The sequence below is a fragment of the Anolis carolinensis genome, chromosome 6, assembly GCF_035594765.1.
Source record: "Anolis carolinensis isolate JA03-04 chromosome 6, rAnoCar3.1.pri, whole genome shotgun sequence".
In the NCBI taxonomy this organism is placed as follows: domain Eukaryota; kingdom Metazoa; phylum Chordata; class Lepidosauria; order Squamata; family Dactyloidae; genus Anolis; species Anolis carolinensis.
In genome coordinates, this window is record NC_085846.1 from 111907410 (window position 1) to 111929568 (window position 22159).

At 42.9% G+C, this 22159-nt stretch overlaps 1 protein-coding gene across 7 annotated transcripts in view; it reads right to left on the reverse strand.

Annotated features, from left to right (window-relative positions):
• The window catches only part of scn5a (sodium voltage-gated channel alpha subunit 5), a 329714-nt gene that overhangs the window by 96339 nt on the left and 211216 nt on the right, over positions 1 to 22159 (reverse strand). For all 7 annotated transcript variants that reach the window (XM_062957813.1, XM_062957812.1, XM_062957809.1 and 4 more), the window contains one exon: positions 20501 to 20857. In XM_062957813.1, coding sequence (XP_062813883.1) covers positions 20501 to 20857 — 357 coding nt within the window. The remainder of the gene's footprint in view (positions 1 to 20500; positions 20858 to 22159) is intronic.

Consider the following 22159-nt stretch of genomic DNA (forward strand, 5'->3'; position numbering starts at 1 on the left):
GGAGACACAGTTTTGCCTAAATCTAGTTCAATTTACAGTAAGACCCCCATATCTCTGGTACATACTTTCCCAACCAGATCACACACGAAACCATGGATATAATAAACACAATTAAATTAGCTTACTTGTGGTCCCACAGAGTTGCATTGAAGGACCTTTCAATAATTTGCTAGGTCACCTCAAGACAATCCTATGGTGAGCAATCCTAAGTGTGGATACTTATCTGGAAATGACAAAAGAAATCATATCATATTGTTTTTCCATTGTAGATGTTGGGATGATTTGGAAGTACAGAGAGAATTTACATTCACACTTCAAAGCTTACCTATGTAGACAGCGACTAGATTTGACAAAACCCCAAATGATAGCCGCCATGGTCTACAAGGTTCACACCCACTTTGTTTGATGCAAAAACCTGATAGCAGCATGGGAGCAAATGTCTTTCTTTCTTTCTTTCTTTCTTTCTTTCTTTCTTTCTTTCTTTCTTTCTTTCTTTCTTTCTTGGTACAATTTAAAGCAGATGAAATCTTCCAACTATATATATGTATTTAATAGAGTTGTGCAATCCAAGTAAACTGCGAGCTGTTTCATATCCCGACTTTTGGTGGAGGACATGATCTGTTTTTGAGAGCCTCCTGAATACAGGAGGGCAAATATCTTTTTTCACTCTGGGGGTGCCAAAAAATCAGTTTTTTATTGGCCCATCCCAGACCCCCCTTCCCATCGTTTTTGGCCTTTTAAGCTGTTCTACTCTAGAGGAGAGGCGCTCAGCTGCAGGCAGCCGTGCATGCTTTAAGGAGGCTTCTTACCTGTTTCTACTCTAGAGGGGAAGTGCTTGGCTACAGGCAGGTGCACGCTTTAAGTGGGCTTCTTGTTCTTAAAGCTGTTTCCTGTGCTCAGCTGCAGGAAAGGCAAGCCCACATACTTTCACTCAATAGCACCAGCATGCCAAGCAGCTTTCCAAGAAGAATTTTAAGGAGGCCCAGGGGAAGAGCGATGACCTGGGAGCTGAGTGGAGCTATATCCTCCCTGGACTACCTTAAAAATCCTGTCTTGCCTGCAAGGCTGCAATCTTCTTTCTGCTTGGGGTTTTGCTTCCTTTAGCTGTTTCTACTTTCTACTCTAGAGGTAGGCTTCTCTTCTTGTTTTCTGGGATTACTATTATTAATTATTATTATTATCTTTTAGAAGTATTTTATGAAGGAGAGGAAAGGAAGGAGAAAAATAATGTAAAATGGTGGCTCTCCGTCTCCAAGCCCCCAAACACTTGTGCACGCACCCTACCCACAGTCCCTTAGGTCTCCAACTCCCAGTCAGTCCCACTAAATAAAAAGAATCAAGAAAATAAAGGAAAATCAGCAAGATTCAACTGTGATGATGAATAGGGGAGGAGAAGCTGAGATCGGCTCCCACTTGCTTTCGTGTCGGTCGGGTTTTCATTCATGGAGGGCCCTTCCCGTTACATGCTCCTGAAGTACAGAAGGTACCATATTAAACAGGGAAATGAATTCCGCACACAACCCTAGTATTTTATTAATTGTTGTGGTGAGCCGTTGAGCAGTTTCTGACCTATGGTGACCCTTTAAACAATTTGTACCTTCTATCTCTCTATCTATCTATCTCTAATCTATCTATCTACTCCTTACAGTCTTTGAAGAGCTCCCCTTTTCCCCAGCTGCGTAACTTTATCCCAGCACACCTGCTCTTGTACACAGAGCACTTTTTCATCCTGGCTTCTCATTTATCATAAGCTATTTGTGTTCTCTGGTGCCCTTTTTTACAGCACACATGAACACACTTCTGCTACACACACACACACACACACACACACACACACACACACACAGGCACTGCTTACTTAGGAGTCCATGCTGTTAAGCAAAATAAACTCAACCTCAGGCATCATTGCTCACCATTATTGTTGGCCAGACTGCGTTGGAGACGGACAGTCTGGGGTTGAGACAGATCAAACCATTTTCTGCACAAAGCCCATTTGCAGGGTATTGCTTCACTTAAATTATTCCGTCTGTTGCTCTTACTGTAAACCGTTTCCAGCAATGCTCGGAGTGCATTTGTATATACATTTCCAATGCGAGAATGAAGTTGCGGAGAATCAGATATCTTAGTCCATATGCTGCACTAACTTTATAGCTGTTCACATGACTCTTGTTGTCAGCGCTTGAAATAATGTGTTGTAAATTTAGCAGAGAACATCAAGTTGAAACAAAGACTTTTGGTTTGGTGTACAAGGAAATGTTGTGTTGTTGTTATTTGTCTGCCTTCATGTCATTTCTGACCACCAAAGATGGAGTGTCTACCATCCTCTGTTTGAGTGATGAACAATTCTTGAGTGTAGCAAAAACTCAATATTTAGGTGGAAATTATTTTCTTGTAATTTGAATCCACTGGCTTGTGTTCTAGTCTCTGGAGCAGCACAAAACAAGCTTGCTACTTATATTACATGGTACCCTTTCATGTAAAAGATAGCCATCTCCCAGTCTTTTCTTCACCAGGCTAAACTTACCCAGACTCCTAAGTCATTCCTCCTAAGTTTTGGAATCAAAATAAATAGCAGATTTTAAATTTTATCACAGAAATAGCTGGCTGACCAAAGGATAGTGTGCAGAGGCAAGGAAAGTGTGGGAATTCACAGTACAGTGGTTGCAAAAATATCCACACTTACATAATTGATATTAATCACAGAATCATGAACATGTATGTTCAGTCTCACAAAGAATTGGAATATATTCTGATTTAAACTTATCCCTGTAAAAGGCAACATCAAACTACCTTGCCTTTGTGGTTTCTAGCAACCGAAAACACTGAATCAATTCGTCCCTAAAAGTCTGGAACCAAAGAGCCTGCAAACAGAGATAGGACCGAAAAGCAATTTCACTGAATTGGCAATGTGAGCGCTCTGAAAGAAAAGTCAGACACCCCACTATCTAATCCATCTCCTCCTTCCCGACAGAGAATGGCTCCCTATAGCAGGAGTACATTTTCTACCCCTTTTGTGTATCACCAACTCAGAGTAAAGTTTATAAAAGCAGACACTCCTTCCAAAAGCAATTTACATGACCAGTTATCTGCTATATTGTTCCCTTTCGGGTTATTTCGGCTATTCGCGCGGGGCTAAGAGGCTTATTCCTTCTCTCCCAGCCCACTTTCTCCTTTATCCGGCATTGAAGTCATAATCCCGTGCTTTTGACATCCTATGCTGTTGAATTTGGAATGCCTCGGAGTTCAGAGATTCAGCAGCCGGCAATGGACCTCCCATCCAGATAGAAAGAAAAATGAAGGCACAGGAGGAAAAAGGCTGGTGGGTGGGACGTGCTAAATTTAACTGTGTTAATAGTAAGAGGCAGAAGAAATTTCCATTATCCGGCCTGTTAAGTGTTTCACAATCTCTTAGTTTATATGACTCTACGTATATGAGGTGAAGGGTTCAAAGCTCCTGGGAGACCAAATCACAGACTTGGAAGGTCTCTTTTCCAATCCTGTCTCGAGGTTTTTAAGCAGAGGCTGGATGGCCATCTGTCGGGAGTGCTTTGATTGTGTGCTCCTGCATGGCAGAATGGGGTTGGACTGGACGGACTCTTCCATTCTGTGATAAAACACCTATGAACATTAACAATATATAACTTTCCTTGCCTAGTTTATCCATGCCTCACAACCTCTGAGGATGTCTGCCATAGATGTGGGCGAAACGTCAGGAGAGAATACTTCTGGAACATGGCCTTACAGCCCGAAAGACATACAACAACCCTGATTAACAATATAATTCCAATTTTAAAACTTCAAATGTAGAGATGATCCCAACACTTTCTTAGCATCACAAAGTTCTTTCTATTGTTTAGGCAGAATTTCATTTTGTATAAGTCATTTTGTATAATCTATTGGTTCAGGTGCTAACCCCTGGAGCAGTAGAAAACGAGCTCAAATCATCTTCTAAAGGTGTCTACTAGGCTTGCTCAAATAATTCGATTTTCCCGTTACCCGTTATTAATTCGTTATTTTCGTTTGTTTTGAAGCAATATAGAACCTTGGTTGTCCACACGTCTGGATATCGCGGTTTCGAATCGCGAGAGGCCGTTTTTTCTTATTTCTTCGTTTTTTTCGTTAAGAAAAAAAGCTTTTGCAAATCACCCAAACTCCTTTCCTTTTGCCCCTCAGCCAATGGGAGGCTCAGCCAATGGGAGGGGGCGAGGGGGAAGGAGGCCGAGGAGGAGGAGGAAGACGGAGGGGGGAAATGGCCGCCGCCGCCGCCTCGCCTCAGCTCAGGCCTGGAGAGACCGAGAGGGGCCCGGCGGTGAGGAGGAAGAGGCCCGGGATGCGAGGGGGTGTGGGCCAGGCCCGTCCTCGGCTGCTCCCAGGGGCCCAGATTCGCACCCTCCCTCCCCCCAATACAGGTCTCCAGTCCATACCACGCTACATGAACTTGAATGGATACTGTGGTTGTGTTGTCGAAAGCTTTCATGGCCGGGATCACACTGTTGTGGTATGTATTCCGGGCTCTATGGCCATGTGCCAGAAGCATTCTCTCCTGACGTTTCACCCACATCTGTGGCAGACATAGAGGTTTTGACGTCTGTGCGAAGCTAGGCAAGTGGGGTTTATATATCTGTGGAAGGTCCAGGGTGGGAGAAAGAACTCTTGTCTGTGGGAGGCAAGTGTGAATGTTGCAATTGGTCACCTTGATTAGCATTGAATAGCCTTGCAGCTTCAAAGCCTGGCTGCTTCCTACCTGGGGGAATCCTTTGTTGGGAGGTATTAGCTGGCCCTGATTGTTTCCTGTCTGGAATTCCCATTTTCTGGGTGTTTCTGGGAAGGTAATGGCACTCCATGTAGTCATGCCGGCCACATGACCTTGGAGGTGTCTATGGACAACACTGGCTCTTGGGCTTAGAAATGGAGATGAGCACCAACCCCCAGAGTCAGACATGACTGAACTTAACGTCAAGGGATACCTTTACCTTTACCTACACACACACACACACACACACACACACACACACACACACACACACACACAAGCAGGGACTATATATATATATATATATATATATATATATATATATATATATATATATACACAATATATATCACACACACACCAATTTAACAAAGTTTCAGCCACAAAAACAAAGTTTCTGAAGTAGAACAATGACTTTCACAGTAAAGACAACCCAATTTAACAGGAAATAAGACTTTCAAACCAGGAACAGATTTCTGCAATTATTAAAAAATGGTTTATTATAAAAGCTATGAAAATTTGCCAAAAATCAGAGGATAAGGGAAACGTTCCACATTTTGGTGAGCTATCAGTGTTAAATGTGTTCTACCACTGTACCAAGTTTGAAGAAGATCACTCAAAAAATGAGGGCGGGAGAGCCCCCTAAGTCCCCCCCCTTCGGGCTGTTTTTGGGCCACCGCGCATGCGCGTCCGCCATTAACGAATTAATTTCGAAAATAACGAATTTTCGTTAATTTCGAAAAATTTTGGGGGCCAAATTCGTTATTAGCAACAAAAACGAAAAACTGCCCCCTCTAGTTTTGAAACGAGTTTAGAATCAAATTTTTCATGGATCGATCAAGCCTAGTGTCTACACTGCAGAATTAATGCAGTCTGATACCATGTTAAGTGCTATGGCTTAATAATAGGGAATCCTGGGAGTTGTAGTTTGCTGAGACACCAGAACTCTTTGGCAGAGAAAGCTAAAGGCCTTGTGAAACTACAACTCCCATGATTCCATAGTATGGAGCCATGGCACTTAAATTTAAGTCATGTTACATTAATTCTACAGGGCAAATGCACCTTAAGCCTCCTTAGACTTCCTTGACAACAATGAAATATACTTCTCTGGAGGTTTTTCAGCAGAAGCTGGATGGCCATCTGTTGGGAAGGCTTGAGTTGTGTTTTCCTGCATGGCAGAATGGAATTGGATTGGACAGCCCTTGGAGTCCCTTCCAACTCAATGATTCTCTGCTTCTAGATGCCATGGCAGATGCCAATCTGATCCACCAGAACAGTGTTTCTGTTTTGTGGATTTTGAACTTGAAATGAATTGGACATGCTCACGATCATTTCCCGACAGACTGGAGGCTACTGCATTGTTATGCTAATGTCTTAATAGTTTACATAAATAAATATGTTGTTTAAAACAACACATATGCTCCCGCCTTTTGAAGACGGCACATGCTGTGCGCAGCTAGGGATGCACAGTTGGGTGGCCGCTCTTGAAAGAGGAAACTTCCATTGTTAAATATATCTGAACTCTTGCTTTAGGGGATGTGTAACATTAAGCCCTCTCAAGTCACGGTTCTCAAGTTCGAGCGATGGTACCTTTGGAACACAGTGTCCCTTTTCTTATTATGCTATCTGAACATCAATAACAAATTTCTTCCCTGTGTAAACATTTTACAAGTGTGGAGAAGCGTGGCCTGGGTCCATCTTCTGTCCCTATAAGGAGCGGGTTCTCTGTGCCATCCAATTCGAGGGACATCTGGGTGCCAAAGAAAGGGTTTTCCTGCCTATTTTGGGCATCGCAGAAATGAGATCAAGGAGATAAACTTGGCAGAAGAGACAAAAAGTCTACAACCTGGGTTGAAATGAATATTGGGGAAATGCAACTTTCAAGAGGGATCGTTTAATTTTTAAAGAATCAATCAGAAATCCTTGCACATGTAATGCAATCAAGGCGCTCAGCTTTTTTGACTCATCCAGATTGCTGAGAAGTTTGCTATCAACTGAGGATATTATCACCAAATAAACTGACCCCAAACCTTGGGATTTGTTGGGCTATTGCATCTTTGGGAAGCATACAGTGCCTCTCCAAATTGAACTGTGGCTGAATAGAGTTTCCTTTTTTCCTGGGCATGCGCAGTACTGAAACATAGGTCACAGAGAAAACCTCAAAGGAAAGAACACAATCCCATTCCTTATCTCCTCAAAGGGACTGGCCAAATGTCTGAGGAAGAACCAGGATGATGGATCTGGGTGTGGAAATTTGGGTGAGGTATCAATACTCTCTGGCAAAGAAGGCTAAAGACTAAAATTACAACACTCATGATTCCAGAGCATTGAATCCAGAGCATTAAACTGGTATCTAACTGCATTAATTTTACAGTGTAGACCAGGCATAGGCAAACTTATTTACCTTGGGCCACGTTGTGGGCCTAGCTGAGAGGGTGAGACCAGGAGGGAGGGGGACTGGGCACACACTGAGTGGGGAGGGCCCAGGGAAGGATGGGCCCAGGAGGAGACAGAGCAAGGCTGGGGCTGCTCGGCACATTCCTATGCTTGGAGGAAGGTGGAACACATGGAAACTGCCCCGATCCACCTTCCCATCCTCCTCCCCATATCTTCGGGCTGTCCTTGAGGCATTATGCCAGGAGGAGGGCAAGACAGGCAGTGGCTGAGTGTCCTCTGTGGGGCACCCAGCCACTGTGTGCCTTCCTCAAGATATTCTTCTGGTGAGACACACAGTGGCTGAGAGCGCTCCAGAGGGCTCTCAGCTGCTACATGGCTTCCTCAAGTCGTCCTCCCAGCATAAGGATGGCGTCACTCATACCGTTCTTATGCTGGGAGGAAGATGAGATACACAGTGGCTGAGAGCGCTCCAGAGGACTTTCAGCTGCTACATGGCTTCCTCAAGCCATCCTCCCAGCATAAGGATGGGGTCACTTGTACTGTTCTTATGTCGGGAAGAGGGTGACACACACAGTGGCTGAGAGCGCTCCAGAGGGCTCTCAGCAGCTACATGGCTTCCTCAAGCCGTCCTCCCAGCATAAGGATGGCGTCACCCATACCGTTCTTATGTCGGGAGGAAGGTGAGATACACAGTGGCTGAGAGCGCTCCAGAGGGCTCTTAGCTGCTACATGGCTTCCTCAAGTCATCCTCCCAGCATAAGGATGGGGTCATTTGTACCGTTCTTATGTCGGGAGGAGGGTGAGACACACAGTGGCTGAGAGCGCTTCAGAGGGCTCTCAGCTGCTGCATGCCTTCATCAAGCCATCCTCCTGGCATAAGGATGGGTTCACTCATACCGTTCTTATGCCGGGAGGAGAGTGAGATACACAGTGGCTGAGAGCACTCCAGAGGGCTCTCAGCTGCTGCATGCCTTCGTCAAGCCATTCTCCCAGCATAAGGATGGGGTCACTCGTACCGTTCTTATGCCGGGAGGAGAGTGAGATACACAGTGGCTGAGAGCACTCCAGAGGGCTCTCAGCTGCTGCATGCCTTCGTCAAGCCATTCTCCCAGCATAAGGATGGGGTCACTCGTACCGTTCTTATGCCGGGAGGAGAGTGAGATACACAGTGGCTGAGAGCGCTCCAGAGGGCTCTCAGGGGGTTGGACTGGATGGCCCATGAGGTCTCTTCCAACTCTACTATTCTATGATTCTACAGTGGCTGAGAGCGCTCCAGAGGGCTCTCAGCTGCTGCATGCCTTTGTCAAGCCATCCTCCCAGCATAAGGATGGGGTCACTTGTACCGTTCTTATGCCGGGAGGAGAGTGAGATACACAGTGGCTGAGAGCGCTCCAGAGGGCTCTCAGCTGCTGCATGCCTTTGTCAAGCCATCCTCCCAGCATAAGGATGGGGTCACTCGTACCGTTCTTATGCCGGGAGGAGAGTGAGATACACAGTGGCTGAGAGCGCTCCAGAGGGCTCTCAGCTGCTGCATGCCTTTGTCAAGCCATCCTCCCAGCATAAGGATGGGGTCACTCGTACCGTTCTTATGCCGGGAGGAGAGTGAGATACACAGTGGCTGAGAGCGCTCCAGAGGGCTCTCAGCTGCTGCATGCCTTCGTCAAGCCATCCTCCCGGCATAAGGATGGGGTTACTCGTACCGTTCTTATGCCGGGAGGAGAGTGAGACACACAGCTCCAGAGGGCTCTCAGTTGTTACATGCCTTTCTCCCCCATCTTTTTGGCATTAGGATGTAGCAGGCCACCATTCCTTATCCCAAGATGACAGAGAAAATGAAGAGGGCCTGAGGTAAGCACCCAGGGGGGCACATCTGGCTTTTGGGTCTTAGTTTGCCCGTGCCTGGTGTAGATGCACTCAAATTCCCCAGTTGATGAATTGAAGTAAAGGAATGGGATCCTCCTAAACAGCAGTATAGGTCAGGAAAAGCTTTTCCATTAGATATGAAAGAATACTTGCAGTAGAAATATTTCCTAGGTGTTCAATAAACTATTAACAGTTGTGTTATTGGCAGATAGAGTCATTGTTTCCTTGTACCCCAGATATTGTTCTTTAGTACAGGGCTCAAAGTGAGGATATACCAGTTCAATTCCTTGCTTGATCATGTAATCAATTGATCAATACATCTATCTATCTATCTATCTATCTATCTATCTATCTATCTATCTATCTATCTATCCATCCATCCATCCATCCATAGGCACCTGTTCATTTTTATTGTTTTATAATAAAAGTACAACTCAGGTATTATAGTTAGGCCCTCTGCTTTTATGGGGGTTAAGGGCAAAGTGGAGAAACAAAAAAATTAAAATTCCTGGAGAACATTTGTCCATGAAATTGCAAGCTCCTCCATGGCAACTTTTTGGGAATTTCCTGAAGGTGCATACCGTAGAATTGCCAGAAGGACCTAGCAAAATTCCTGGAGATGACATTTCCCTCTGGGTGCAACTAAATGAAATCACAGATATTAGATTCTGCAGATACAGGGATCTTACTGAACTATTCCCCCCCACCCCCAACAGTTCATTATTTCTTGGCTTCGAGCTTGTGTTGCATTTACTCTATATACTCTATTATTTTATTTTCAACTTTCCAAAGTTAATCAAGAAAAAATAAAACTGAAAACCCAACTTTTCATTCCAGGAGTAGAAAGAGCATACAGCGGTGGAAAGTGAGAAGATCAATTCCCGGAAAGTGAGATGAAAGCAACGCAAGGTGTTACTAGTGTCAGTGTTCAGACACCTATTACAAACCAATTCAGAACATCTCCAAAGTGAGAGGATACGGTCATGCAGTCTAAGCTTAAGGCAAAACAATAGAAATATGCCTGCTCTATCTGTCTATCTGTCAATTCACCCATCTACTTCTTAGTCCCAAGTAGTTAGACCAATGAATCAAGGAATTTTATTTATATGTTGGCTTATTATTCAGTAATTATTTAGGAACTGTTGTGGCACAATGGATTTAACCCTTGGGCCAGCTGGACTTTTGACCTGAAGGTTGTCAGTTCGAATATGTGAGACAGGGTGAGCTCCCGTTTGTCAGCCCTAGCTTCCCATGCAGGGACATGATAGAAGCCCTCCGCAGGATGGTAATATATCCAGGCATTTCTGGGCAACGTCTTTGAAGACAGCTGATTCTCTCACACCAGAAGCGACTTGCCTCAATTAGCTTCGGACACGATAAAAAATTCAGTAATTGATTCATTTAATTGGGATTGTATACCTTTACATTGTTTCCAATTTATAGTTATCCTATTACAGGGTTATTACATGTCCCAGTGGGAATAAAACAATTGTCACCAGAGTTGTGGTCCAACGCTCAAGGCATTACACCGTGCCAGTTTTCACAGACATTGTGTGCAGCTCTCCTATGTGCCCATCCAAGTTGGTTAGTGGCTCTTCCATTCTGCTAATCAGTTACAATATAGAGTACACTTAAAACATCTTGTTTCATATTTACAATTGTAGAATGCAGGAAGATACAACTACAATTGTAGAATCATAGACTTGAATGAGACCCCAAGGGCATCTTCCCTTCTCCTAATCAGTTACAATATAGAGTACACTTAAACATCTTAAGTGTTTTATATTTACAATTGTAGAATCATAGAAATGAATGAGACCCCAAGGGCATCCTCCCTTCTGCTATGCAGGAAGATACAACTAAAACACTCCTGACAGACGGTCTTTCGGCTGCTGTGCAAAAATCTCCACAACACTTTGGGGCAACAAATTCCACTATAGAACAGCTCTTTGAGAAATTTCTTCCTAATGTTGAAGAATATATTTTCCTGTAGTTTGAATATACCGTTCATGTCCTAGTCTCTGAAGCAGCAGAAAACAATCTGGCTCCATCTTCAATAAGACATCCTTCCAAATATTTAAACATGGCAATCATGTCTTCATCTTCTTTTCTCTAAGTTAAACATCCCTAACTCACAAAGTCACAAGGCTTGGCTTCCAGACCTTGAACGATTTTGGTCATCCTTCTTTGGACACCTTTCCAGCTTGTTCATATCTTTCTTGAATTGGGATGCCCAGAACTGGAAACAAGGTTTTTCCAGGTGAAGTCTGACCAAAGCAGGATACTTATAGTATAAGTACAAAACAGACACTATATTCCTATTGATGCAGCCTATAATCACGTTGGTATTTTCAGCTGCTGCACAGCTGAGAATGATGTTGCAATTGTTATTGCCATGATCATGAACTACAGCGACCACATCACATCCATGCATCTGATGCAGAATATATTAGAAATGCTTTCCAGCCATTTCCAAATGCTTTCAAATACTCTTCCCACCCTAGCACCAGAAATGCCTTGGTTTCTTTCCCCTTTCCATCCTTTTCGGCCCATGGTATAAAGGAGAAGGTGCACATAGGACTGAGGCCCCAGGACTGTTGCAACTGGCAAGAAGGGTGTCCGGAGTCACTTGCCTCCTCCTCACTTTCTTCTGAATTCAGCTGCAATCCTCGCAGTCACTTGTGTATTGAAGGGAGAGGCGAATTATCCCAGCAGCCATGAAATGTGTGTGAATTATCCCTGTGGTAATCCAATGTGTTTTGGGGTGGCTTGAGCTTGAATGGTCAATTAAGTAAAAACCCATTAGCTTCACAACAGAATGGCTCCAAGCAAAGGGGAAACCTGCTAGAATGGATTCATCGAGATGGCTCAGCCGCGGAGCTGCTTCCATTTTCGGACTCGTTGGAAAATGTCGCATCGGAATTGAACCTCCATGCCATTGCTTTCAAGCCATTAAAATCAGAGGAGGGCACCTTGTGGGAGTCAGTCTAATTCTCTAATAGTGGCAAGGAGGTGGCGGAAATAGGGAATGAGAGTGGCAGGAAAAGACAGACAGAAAGGGAAAGCATGAGAAAGAGAGGAGGGAAGTGGGAAATGCACCATGCATGTTTTGACTCAATCATGGACTATATGACATTCTGGCCAATTTCTGTCACAGGAACACAGTCCTGGATGAGGGAGAAAAATATTCCCCATTTCACATTAAAATACAGATGACCAATTGGGAGGGATTTTTTTTTTTTTTTTGCAGAATTGTTTGTAAGGTTGTTTCCTGTCTCGTATTTGCTTTCACCAGGCAAGGCATACCACTTTCTGCTTCCTAAGAACTTTGCAAGGTAGATATTTCTGAGCGATAGCAAATAGCCTGAGGGCATCAAGTAAGGTTCCAACTTAGGTCTAAATCCAACATGTTTACAAACTATGTCATGATAAAGGCTCTAGAAAGCCTTATGAGGTTTTTTTTAAGGAAGCAAAAGGGGGAAAATGTGGGAGTTTTAAGAGCAGATTTTAACATAGCACCAGGCTAGTATCCTCCCAAGCAGAACGGAAGCAAATAGGATTATAAATATGATGACAATTGTCTCTTGCTTGTGTCCCCAAATGTGCTTATTCATCTGCTCGAGCGTCCTCTCCTTGGCTAAGCAGGATGTGTCTGGAGATGAATTCACTCTGCTTAATGAGGTATCCAAGGTGATGTAATATACTCCGACGCTTCTCCCCTTATCGCAGACACGGCCCCGGGCTTTCTGGATGCTTCCCAGCTCGCTTTCTAATCTGTCTTTCCTACAGCTGAAATTGTGCGTGTGTATATACACTACGATTGCATTGGGACCGGGAAACACTGGAAATGGGCACAGGGTTCGGCCCTCAGAGAATCCATGCCTGCCTCTCCATTTTATAAACAAACACAAAGCCAGGCGAGACTGTACTCTTTAAAGGAGGTAAGTATGTTTGAAGGTAAGTTTGCGTGCTTGCAGGTTAGACTTGACAAGGTGCTTACATAGTGAAACTCATATTTGTTGACAGTGGTTGTGCTATACCACCCTTCTGCTGAACAACCAATTATGCACCCATACATGGGCCTGCTTGCTTATTTGTTTCTGTATTCCAAATGAAGAAAGAGGTCCATTGAAGGCATTCACAAATGGTTACACACCACCCGAGGAAGTGCCATTGTATGCGGAATTATAACTGTATATACAAGGCATGGGCAAACTTTAGCCCTTCAGGTGTTTTGGACTTCAACTCCCACAATTCCTAACAGCCTACTCACTGTTAGGAATTATGGGAATTGAAGTCCAAAACACCTGAAGGACCCAAGTTTGCCCAAGCCTGGTATATATTCATGTATACATTTATAACTTTTAGTAAAAAGAATGTGTACACAAAAAACATGGATTGACCTATCCACAGATCAATGCAAGTATTGCACCTTAAGTCTTATAAAAAAAAGGATTTGAATCTCTCTCCTCATCCTCCATCCCAACCCTGAGAATGATTCATTATTGGAGCTAAAACTGCAGAGCCAACCTTATTTTATTGACTTGTTGGGGTCTAAATTTGGGAAAAAATTAAATAATAATAATAATTTTATTTTTTATACCCCTCCCCATCTCCCCGAAGGGACTCAGGGCGGCTTACATGGGGCCAAGCCCAGGCAGCAGACAATATAAAAACACAACAAAAAAACAAGTAAATCAACAATAAAACAAGTCATAAAACAAATGAGGTCACATACAATAAATATACTATGATAAAATCCTGGGTTGGCTCCAAAAAATAACTGGGCCAAAGAAAGTGCAAGTAGTGTCAATTAAATCCATCATATTTCTATTTATTTAATGGGATTTCATTCAGAGAAGAGCTTAAAATCATGGGTGAAAACTGATTGCTTTCGTGGGGGTCAAATCTGAGCAAAGCTGCTCTCCTAGGAATCAAGGGGTTAATTTTTGCAAAACAAAGCAACACAACCCAGCAGTCACATTCTTCTGATAGTAAAAACAGAAAGGAGGCAAGATGTGTTCCACTCTCTGCATTGTAATTTGGGTCACGGTGACCCAGGTAGCAAGCAACCTAACACATCCAGAAGGAAAGGGAGGAGGGGATAGACACAGCGCCTAAGCAATCTGCTCCTTTCTGCTTCTTACTTGTAGTCAGCAATGTTCAGGCTCAGCTACAGAAGAAGAAAAAAGGGAAAGCCTCTCCTGGAATTAAGATATTAGTAACCAGTGACAGCTGATGGCTCTTATGTCAGTGGGATGGGAAACGCTTGCATGTTTTACTCTGAACGTTAAATGAGATAGCTGCTCAGCCCTGCTCCCAAATGCATTCAGCACTTTGGATAGTTTATTTAAAGACTGCATTAAAACCCAGGGTGGCTTTCACTGCTCACTATGGCTGGATCTACACTGCCCTATATCCCAGGAGTATCTGCTTTGAACTGGATTAAATAAATATACACTGCCAAATAATCTGGGATCAGATCCTGAAATATAAGGCAGTATAGACCTTGAAGGAGTTGGGGGTGGCCACAGCCGACAGGGAGCTCTGGCATGGGCTGGTCCATGAGGTCACGAAGAGTCGGAAGTGACTGAATGAATAAACAACAACAACAACAACAGATCCAGCCTAACATAGGACCTACCAGGACTAGCAAAAACGGGATTAAAAAGCCTTTGGGAAGGTTCTGGCATCTTCACAAGACCAGGGCTGTGGTGCAGGCTGGTTAGTAGCCAGCTGCAATAAATCACTCTAACCAAGAGGTCATGAGTTCGAGGCCAGCCCGTGGCGGAATGAGCACCCGACCATTAAAATAAAATAAATAGCCCCTGCTCGTTGCTGACCTAAGCTACCCGAAAGATAGTTGCATCTATCAAGTAGGAAATGTAGGTACCACTTATATGTGGAGAGGCTAATTTAACTAATTTACGACACCCTAAAAAATCGTCCAGCAAGCATTTGGAATGAGGAAGTTGCCGTCACAGTGGATGATGAAGCAGCTGCTCCCCCTGTGGCCGGAATCGAGCATACCCTCTGGAAGCTAGAAGCTGGAGAAGTTTAAATTGTCTCTATGTCTGTCTCTGTTCTATGTGTATATGGCATTGAGTGTTTGCCATTTATGTGTATATTGTGATCTGCCCTGAGTACCCTTCAGGGTGAGAAGGGCGGAATATAAATATTGTAAATAAATAAATAATAAGACTAGGGACGAGTTACCCCTCCCCATGTATCCAACCCTTATCTTTCCCTTCTCCGCACTTTCCCACCTATACCCTAACCTTTTGATTTCTTTCCTTTAACTATGTACACTCCTTGGAAAACCCAACAAAACTAGGGCCTTCCAGGAACCCAAGTCCATCAACTGGCAAACCTTCTGAGAATCCACTTTATTCTATTATGCTGCTCATGAATTTTCTAGGAACTTAACAAAACCAGGCACTGCTGTTGCTTCACTCTACAACTCAGGCTGCATTTCTCTTCCTGTCCTCCTTTTCTCCTCATGACTGACAGCTGGCCCTTCTTCACGCATGAAATTGTGCTCTCCTCAACAAGACCTAACTCATCCCATCAAGACAGAGCTTGGGAAAGTCGCCTTTTTGCTATTTCTCATTTCTGATGTGCTCATTGTCCATCATTGTTATCACCATCTGGGATGAATCTGTAGAATCAATGCAGTTTGACTTCATTTTAACTGCCATGGCTAAAATGCTAGGAAATCGTAGGAGTTGTAGTTTTACAAAGTCTTTTGCCTTCTCTGACAAGGAATGCTAGTGACTCACCAAACTACAAATCCTAGGATTCTGTAGCATTGAGCTGTAACAATTGAAGTGGTGTCAAACTGCAAAGTGCATCCCTAGACAAGGAGAATGGCTTTTTGTAAGAGAGAGCATCCTCTGTATGTGGAGACACTGTTCAGGCAAATCACAACAAAGATTTCTCTGCTGTTCTCAGCTGCAGTGGACGTTTCCACAGAAACTCTTCAGAAAAAACATTATCCGGGTGACAATCTCACACACACACACACACACACACACACACACACACACACACATATATATATATATATATATATGGTACTGAGCTCCATGCCCTTCTGTTTGTGCAGGTGTGCTGACCCAAATTCCAAAACAACTGACAACATCTACCGTCCTGCAAATATCTACTACCATATGGACTAGAAACATCACTTTTTGAATAAATCAAGGCTGTGCTTCTCTCTGGCTGTCTCTCTCCTTTCCTGCACTTATGTGCAATATTGGCAGACTGCAAAGCCCGGCTCATATTCTCATACTTGGCATCATTTTCTGGATTTTAACACAGCACAGTTCACAGGCTGTATTTATCCGAGAGCTGAAGAAATGTCTGCCTTCAGCAGCTAATCCCTCTCATAGTTAACCATGTTAGCTTTTTTTAAGGCTCTTGATCTCTTGAATAAATACACTCAAACTACTTTGTATCTGTTAAATATTTAGAAGCCAGGGGATACTGTTGATAAAAAGAATAACATCCACTTTGGGGCATCGGGCAACAGAAATAAAATCTCAAAATCTCAAAATTGCAGGCTTTCCTTCTCCCTTCAACTGCAAATTAAGAAGACACTATTATTTCAGAAATGTTCTCCTTGTTCTTGTGAGCTGAAACGTTTGCTTCCTGGAGGGGAAAATATATATATTTGAATGTAAACATTGTCTCAGATGGTAACTGCATTGCCGTGCACAGGAAACCTGACCTACATACGTCGAAGAGAAGCACAGCAAACAAATTTTATCAACATTCAATTGGAAACATTTCAATTTTACGCAAAAACCTCTTGTCAGCCACATATCCCTCCATCTCCGTATTGTCATTGCTTTAACACATCAATGTTTATATTTCACAGCAGAAAATGATGTATCATCTTTCAACCTATAATATGTGAGCAGGTGCAGGAATGAGTTACATTTTCAAAATCAGAGCATGTAAGTATTCTTGCAGAAGGGTAACTGCCTGGGGCCATTCTCTGGATAGGATAGGAATTCACAGCTTGCAGGTCTACCCCATGTTCCCTGTTTGGATTCACTGGGCTCTTTTATTTTCTTGTGGATTCACGCATGGATTCTGAGTCAATGCTTCTCCTGAATATTGAATTGAAATTGGAGAAAATGTCTCAGATTCACAACAGAACTAGAGCATCTGAAGCTGCCCCCATATTTCATTTCTTTATTTCACGAGCTCATTTTAGTTAATATCTTCTCCTCTCTGTGTGTGTCTAAACATTTTTAAGGGCTGGGCATTAGCACAGCAGGTTAATTACAAAGCTGCAATAAATCTTGCCAACCGGAAGGTTGAGAGTTCAAAGTCCAGGTCAGGGAGAGCTCCTGACCTCTAGCCCAGCTTCTGCCTACCTAGCAGTTTGAAAACAAATGTAAGTAGATAAATAGAAATTGCATTGAAAAGTGGGGAGGTATTTAGGCTTGGCGTTTCAGTCAGAAAAAGGTGGAAGTTTACTAAGAAAGAAAGGTCTTTTGCAGGGAGAGGGAGCAACAGCACCCCCAGTGGCTGGAACCGAGCACAGCCTCTAAAGAGGCCGAAAGATGGGAAATTCTATATATACCTCTATCTGTTGTTTGTCTTGTCATTGTTATGACTGGCATGGAATGTTTGCCGTATATGTGTTCTGTGATCCGCCCTGAAGAGCAGAATATAAATACTGTAAATAAATAAATAAAGACACCAAACCCCATATAATTTTGGAAGCTAAGCAGGGTCCTTTGAGAGGCCATCAATGAAAACTTGGTGCTGTAGGCACTATTTCAGAGGAGAGAACTTGCAATACCACCTCTTTCCTTCCCTAAAATACTCTATGAAAAGTATGTGGCATACTGTGCGTGTATAAAACCTGGTAATAAAATGCCCAGCCTGATTTGATTTACATTTATGTATGATTACATGATGACAGTGTTGAGGACAGCATTATAATAATGCCCACATTCGAAACCTTTTCACTGTATAGCTCTAGTCTGAGAACGTGGTTTTTTGCTGGAATGAAACATTGCATAGACTGGGGAACTAGGTCAAAATCAGCCTCATTATAAGGCAATGGGAAACTGTTTTTGGCCTGCAATGCACAGCCCTAGGTAGGATGGCCTCTTCATCAGCCCTAGACAGGATAGTCTATCCAATAATCCTAGCCAGAAGAGATAATAGTGAGAAATTATGTGAGTTCCAGGGCAAAAACATCTAGAAGGCTGCACTTTGTCCAACCTCGTTTCACTGGGTCATACAAACAAACCCTCCTGAGGTTGTAGTGGGAATACAATCCTTTGGTTACCAACAGTGATGATACTGAAGCACAATATAAAATGCGAGGCTTCTTTCCTCCTAAACTGTAATAGCAGTAAAATATTTCATTGAGTGGTGCCACTGAAAATCCCAAGTTCTCCATCATGACACTAGTCATCTGCCAGCTTGCTCAGAAACAAAACGGCCAGAATGCATTCATGTAGACTGGAACTCAGGCTTTTAAAAAAGGTTCAGCACTGAGGTTTAGAGGTCACCATTCTCTTTGTCTTTCAGCAGCTAGGTTTGCACTGCTGAGCAAGGCTGTTAAACCTTCTCAAAATTGCTCCACCAAAGCCTCCCCAGAGAGACAGCTGGTATGGCAGAGCTCCTCGGCGTGAGTTCATAGGATGCAGCGTGGGGTACAATTACATTTTGTTGGCAACCGTCGGGATGCCTGATAAAAATGCCGTTAACGAGGCCCTCCATCGTTTCTTAATAACTTGCCAACCCATGGTTTCCTGTATTAACCCCCGTGACCTTCATTTCCATCTGAAACCTGCTGAGCCATTTTGCAAAAATCTTATGGTAAACATCATTATACAGGCTGGATAATCCTGAAGTCATTTTGCAGGATGAGTGGGAGAGGCCTTCCATCCGTTCTCCAATTCCACCAGACCCTTGACGGCATGCTTTGATGATACTCAGACGGTGCTGTGATTACGGTGCTGCATTGTAATGATGCAAGAGAGAGCCACACCGCTCCTAATTTGGTGGCTGTGGTCAAGATATTCAATTCTACAGGAACGCCGAACATCAACATCATCTGACTGGAAATTGGCAGCCTTGCTCTGGCACTGTGATGTGCCAGCATGCATTTGAGGAAGCCTGAGTTTACGCCAAAGGCTCAGGAATTGCTGACATGCTTTCCCAGCTTCAAATTTTAACACCTAGACGATCACACATATCATAAATTCAGGCTCAGATAAGTCACCATATACTGAACATACCTCACTGATACCGGGAGAGCTTTGCAGAAGCTTAATCAGCTGGTTGGTGTCAACAGGTCCTGAAGGTTTGGTCAGATGCAGGACTCTTGAGACACTCAAAATGCTGCTGAAATATGATAACCATCATCCCTGGCCACTGGTCATGTTGGCTAAGGCTGGCGGAGCATAGCAATGTCTGGAGTGCTACAAGTTCCCACTTATACACTAGATTAATATAGTGGATTGTGACAATGTCACGTGCGATCCATATGGGAGCCACTTCTGTTGAAGTTGTTGCATATGGCCTTGGTGTATCTATGTGTGTTTATGAATTCTGCAGCAATGTGGATGAACACAACTGGGTATCAATGACCTATGCTGACCTTCTTCAGTCCAGTGTCCTCAGAAAAGGTTGGACTGAAGTTCCATCATCGTCCTCAACCAATGAACGGTCAGATTGGCTGAAGATAATGTGTTATAGTCAACACATCTGAGGGACACTAAGGAAAAGAAGGCTGTTCCATACAATCAACACGGCTTATACAATTACACAATAAACACTGAAACTACACATAGTTACACAACGGTCATCTCCCCTATATTTGCAGATCTAAAACCCAATTAACATACTCCAGACTTGACAAAGGTTCTGCAGAAACTAAGAACTCCAAGTTTTTCTCAAGTGCATATAATTAAATGACCAACTTTGGGTACCCAACAGTGACATACTCAAGAGCACAAGCTCCAAACCATATTCTCTGGAAGCAGAGCCAAAGAACCCAACTTCTTATCATGATATCAAGTCAAAGACAAGTAAACTAACTTTCCACAACACCTTGAATCCAGACAAGAATTGCCATCCTTGTTGAGTTAATTTAATATCTGCATGTTACTGATATTGCAAATGAAACATCATTTTCAGCATATCCATTTGGCCTTCAATAACCTTACCTTTACCTTTCCTATCTGTGCAGTATGGGACTTGAGAATTCAGTTGAACACCCATCTGCTCAAAACAGAGGATGCTTATCTTGACCCTACTCATGAGAAAGTGATCATTTGGGATTTGTGAATTCTCACTATTGATTTCTTTTGATGGCCCTATAATGCCCAAAGGAGATATGCACCTGAGATCACTCCAGGCTCAAGGCACTAAAGACCTTGGTTCAAGCTATAGAATCTGTGAAAGCTGGTGAAAACAGTAAAAAACCAGAGGAAGAATCAGCATTATAGTACTTACCACCAAATTCCCGATCACCATGACCAGCAAGAAGACCAGGAGACACAGCGGCTGTCCATTGACTCTCATACAATCCCACATAGTTTCAATCCATTCCCCGCAAAGAATGCGAAAGATGATGAGGAAGGAATGGAAGAAGTCCTTCATATGCCAGCGCGGCAATTCTCCTGTGGTGCTGATCTTGTTGACATTCTTGCAATACATGTCCCCAAACAGCTGCATCCCAACCACAGCAAAAATAAAGACAATGATGGCGAGAACGACTGTGAGGTTCCCCAGCGCGCCCACAGAGTTTCCAATTATCTTGATGAGAGTGTTGAGTGTTGGCCAAGACTTTGCAAGCTTGAAGACCCTTAGCTGTAAGGCAAACCATGGAAAAAATAACTGAACACTTTGAGCAGAGCAGAATGGGGCAGACAATTCTGGCACTAAACCAGAATAAATGAAAAAGATACAGTAGAGTCTCACTTATCCAACATAAACGGGCCGGCAGAATGTTGGATAAGTGAATATGTTGGATAATAAGGAGGCATTAAGGAAAAGCCTATTAAACATCAAATTACGTTATGATTTTACAAGTTAAGCACCAAAACATCATGTTATACAACAAATTTGACAGAAAAAGTAGTTCAATACGCAGTAATGCTATGTAGTAATTATTGTATTTACAAATTTAGCACCAAAATATCACAATATATTAAAAACATTGACTACAAAAATGCGTTGGATAATCCAGAATGTTGGATAAGCGAGTGTTGGATAAGTGAGACTCTACTGTATGTTCAAAACTGTATTGAGAGAGGTCTCTTCTGCTGGCAGGCAAAGACAGACCTTGGCATAAAATAAATGGCCATTGCAAAAGAATCTTTAATGGTAAGTGCTGTGTTTTGTTTTGTTTTCCACCATTATGTTTTAAACACTTTAAAAACTATTTTAAATTAATGTTTTCAATGTGACACCTTATTTAATTTTAAACAATGATGGGTATACGTCAGTCAATGGAGTAGATGGACTCTCGGGTGCTCCGTATTGAACAGAAAAATTGGCACCACGGACAGATATGAGATTAAAAAACAATAAGGATAACCCTATATTACAAAACAGAAAAGTTGTTCAACATTCCTCACCGAACACCTCATCCAAACTAACAATGTGCATTTATGAAATGAAACAACCAGGTCAGGTAGTCCTTGCACTGTAGTGTTATTATTATTGTGAGCTGTCAAGTTGTTTACAAATTACGGTGACTTTAAAATGAACCAATTTATAAAGACTATGTAATTTGACCAGGGTCATGGCTGAATAGGTATTTGAACCTTTATCGCCAAAGTAATACTCCAATGGTTCAAACCACTATGCCATGCATTGCAAATAGTCAAAACATTATGTTGTTTATTGCAGTCACTCTGCTAACTCCAAAAGTCTGTCCCTCTCCAGAGCTCTCGCTCACCAACCTCCCAATGTCGGTGCTGCTTAAAAACTTCCAGTTTGACAGAAGATGAGGAAGAAGGCTGGGTTGTCATAAAGGATTTTGTAAAAATAAGCTTATTTGTCAAAGGCTTTGGCAACTGAGGTATGCCAGTATAAATTAAACAAGGGGGGAAAGTAAAAAAAAAAAAAAACCAACATCTGGCACTTGATGTGTTGCTACCTGCAAAA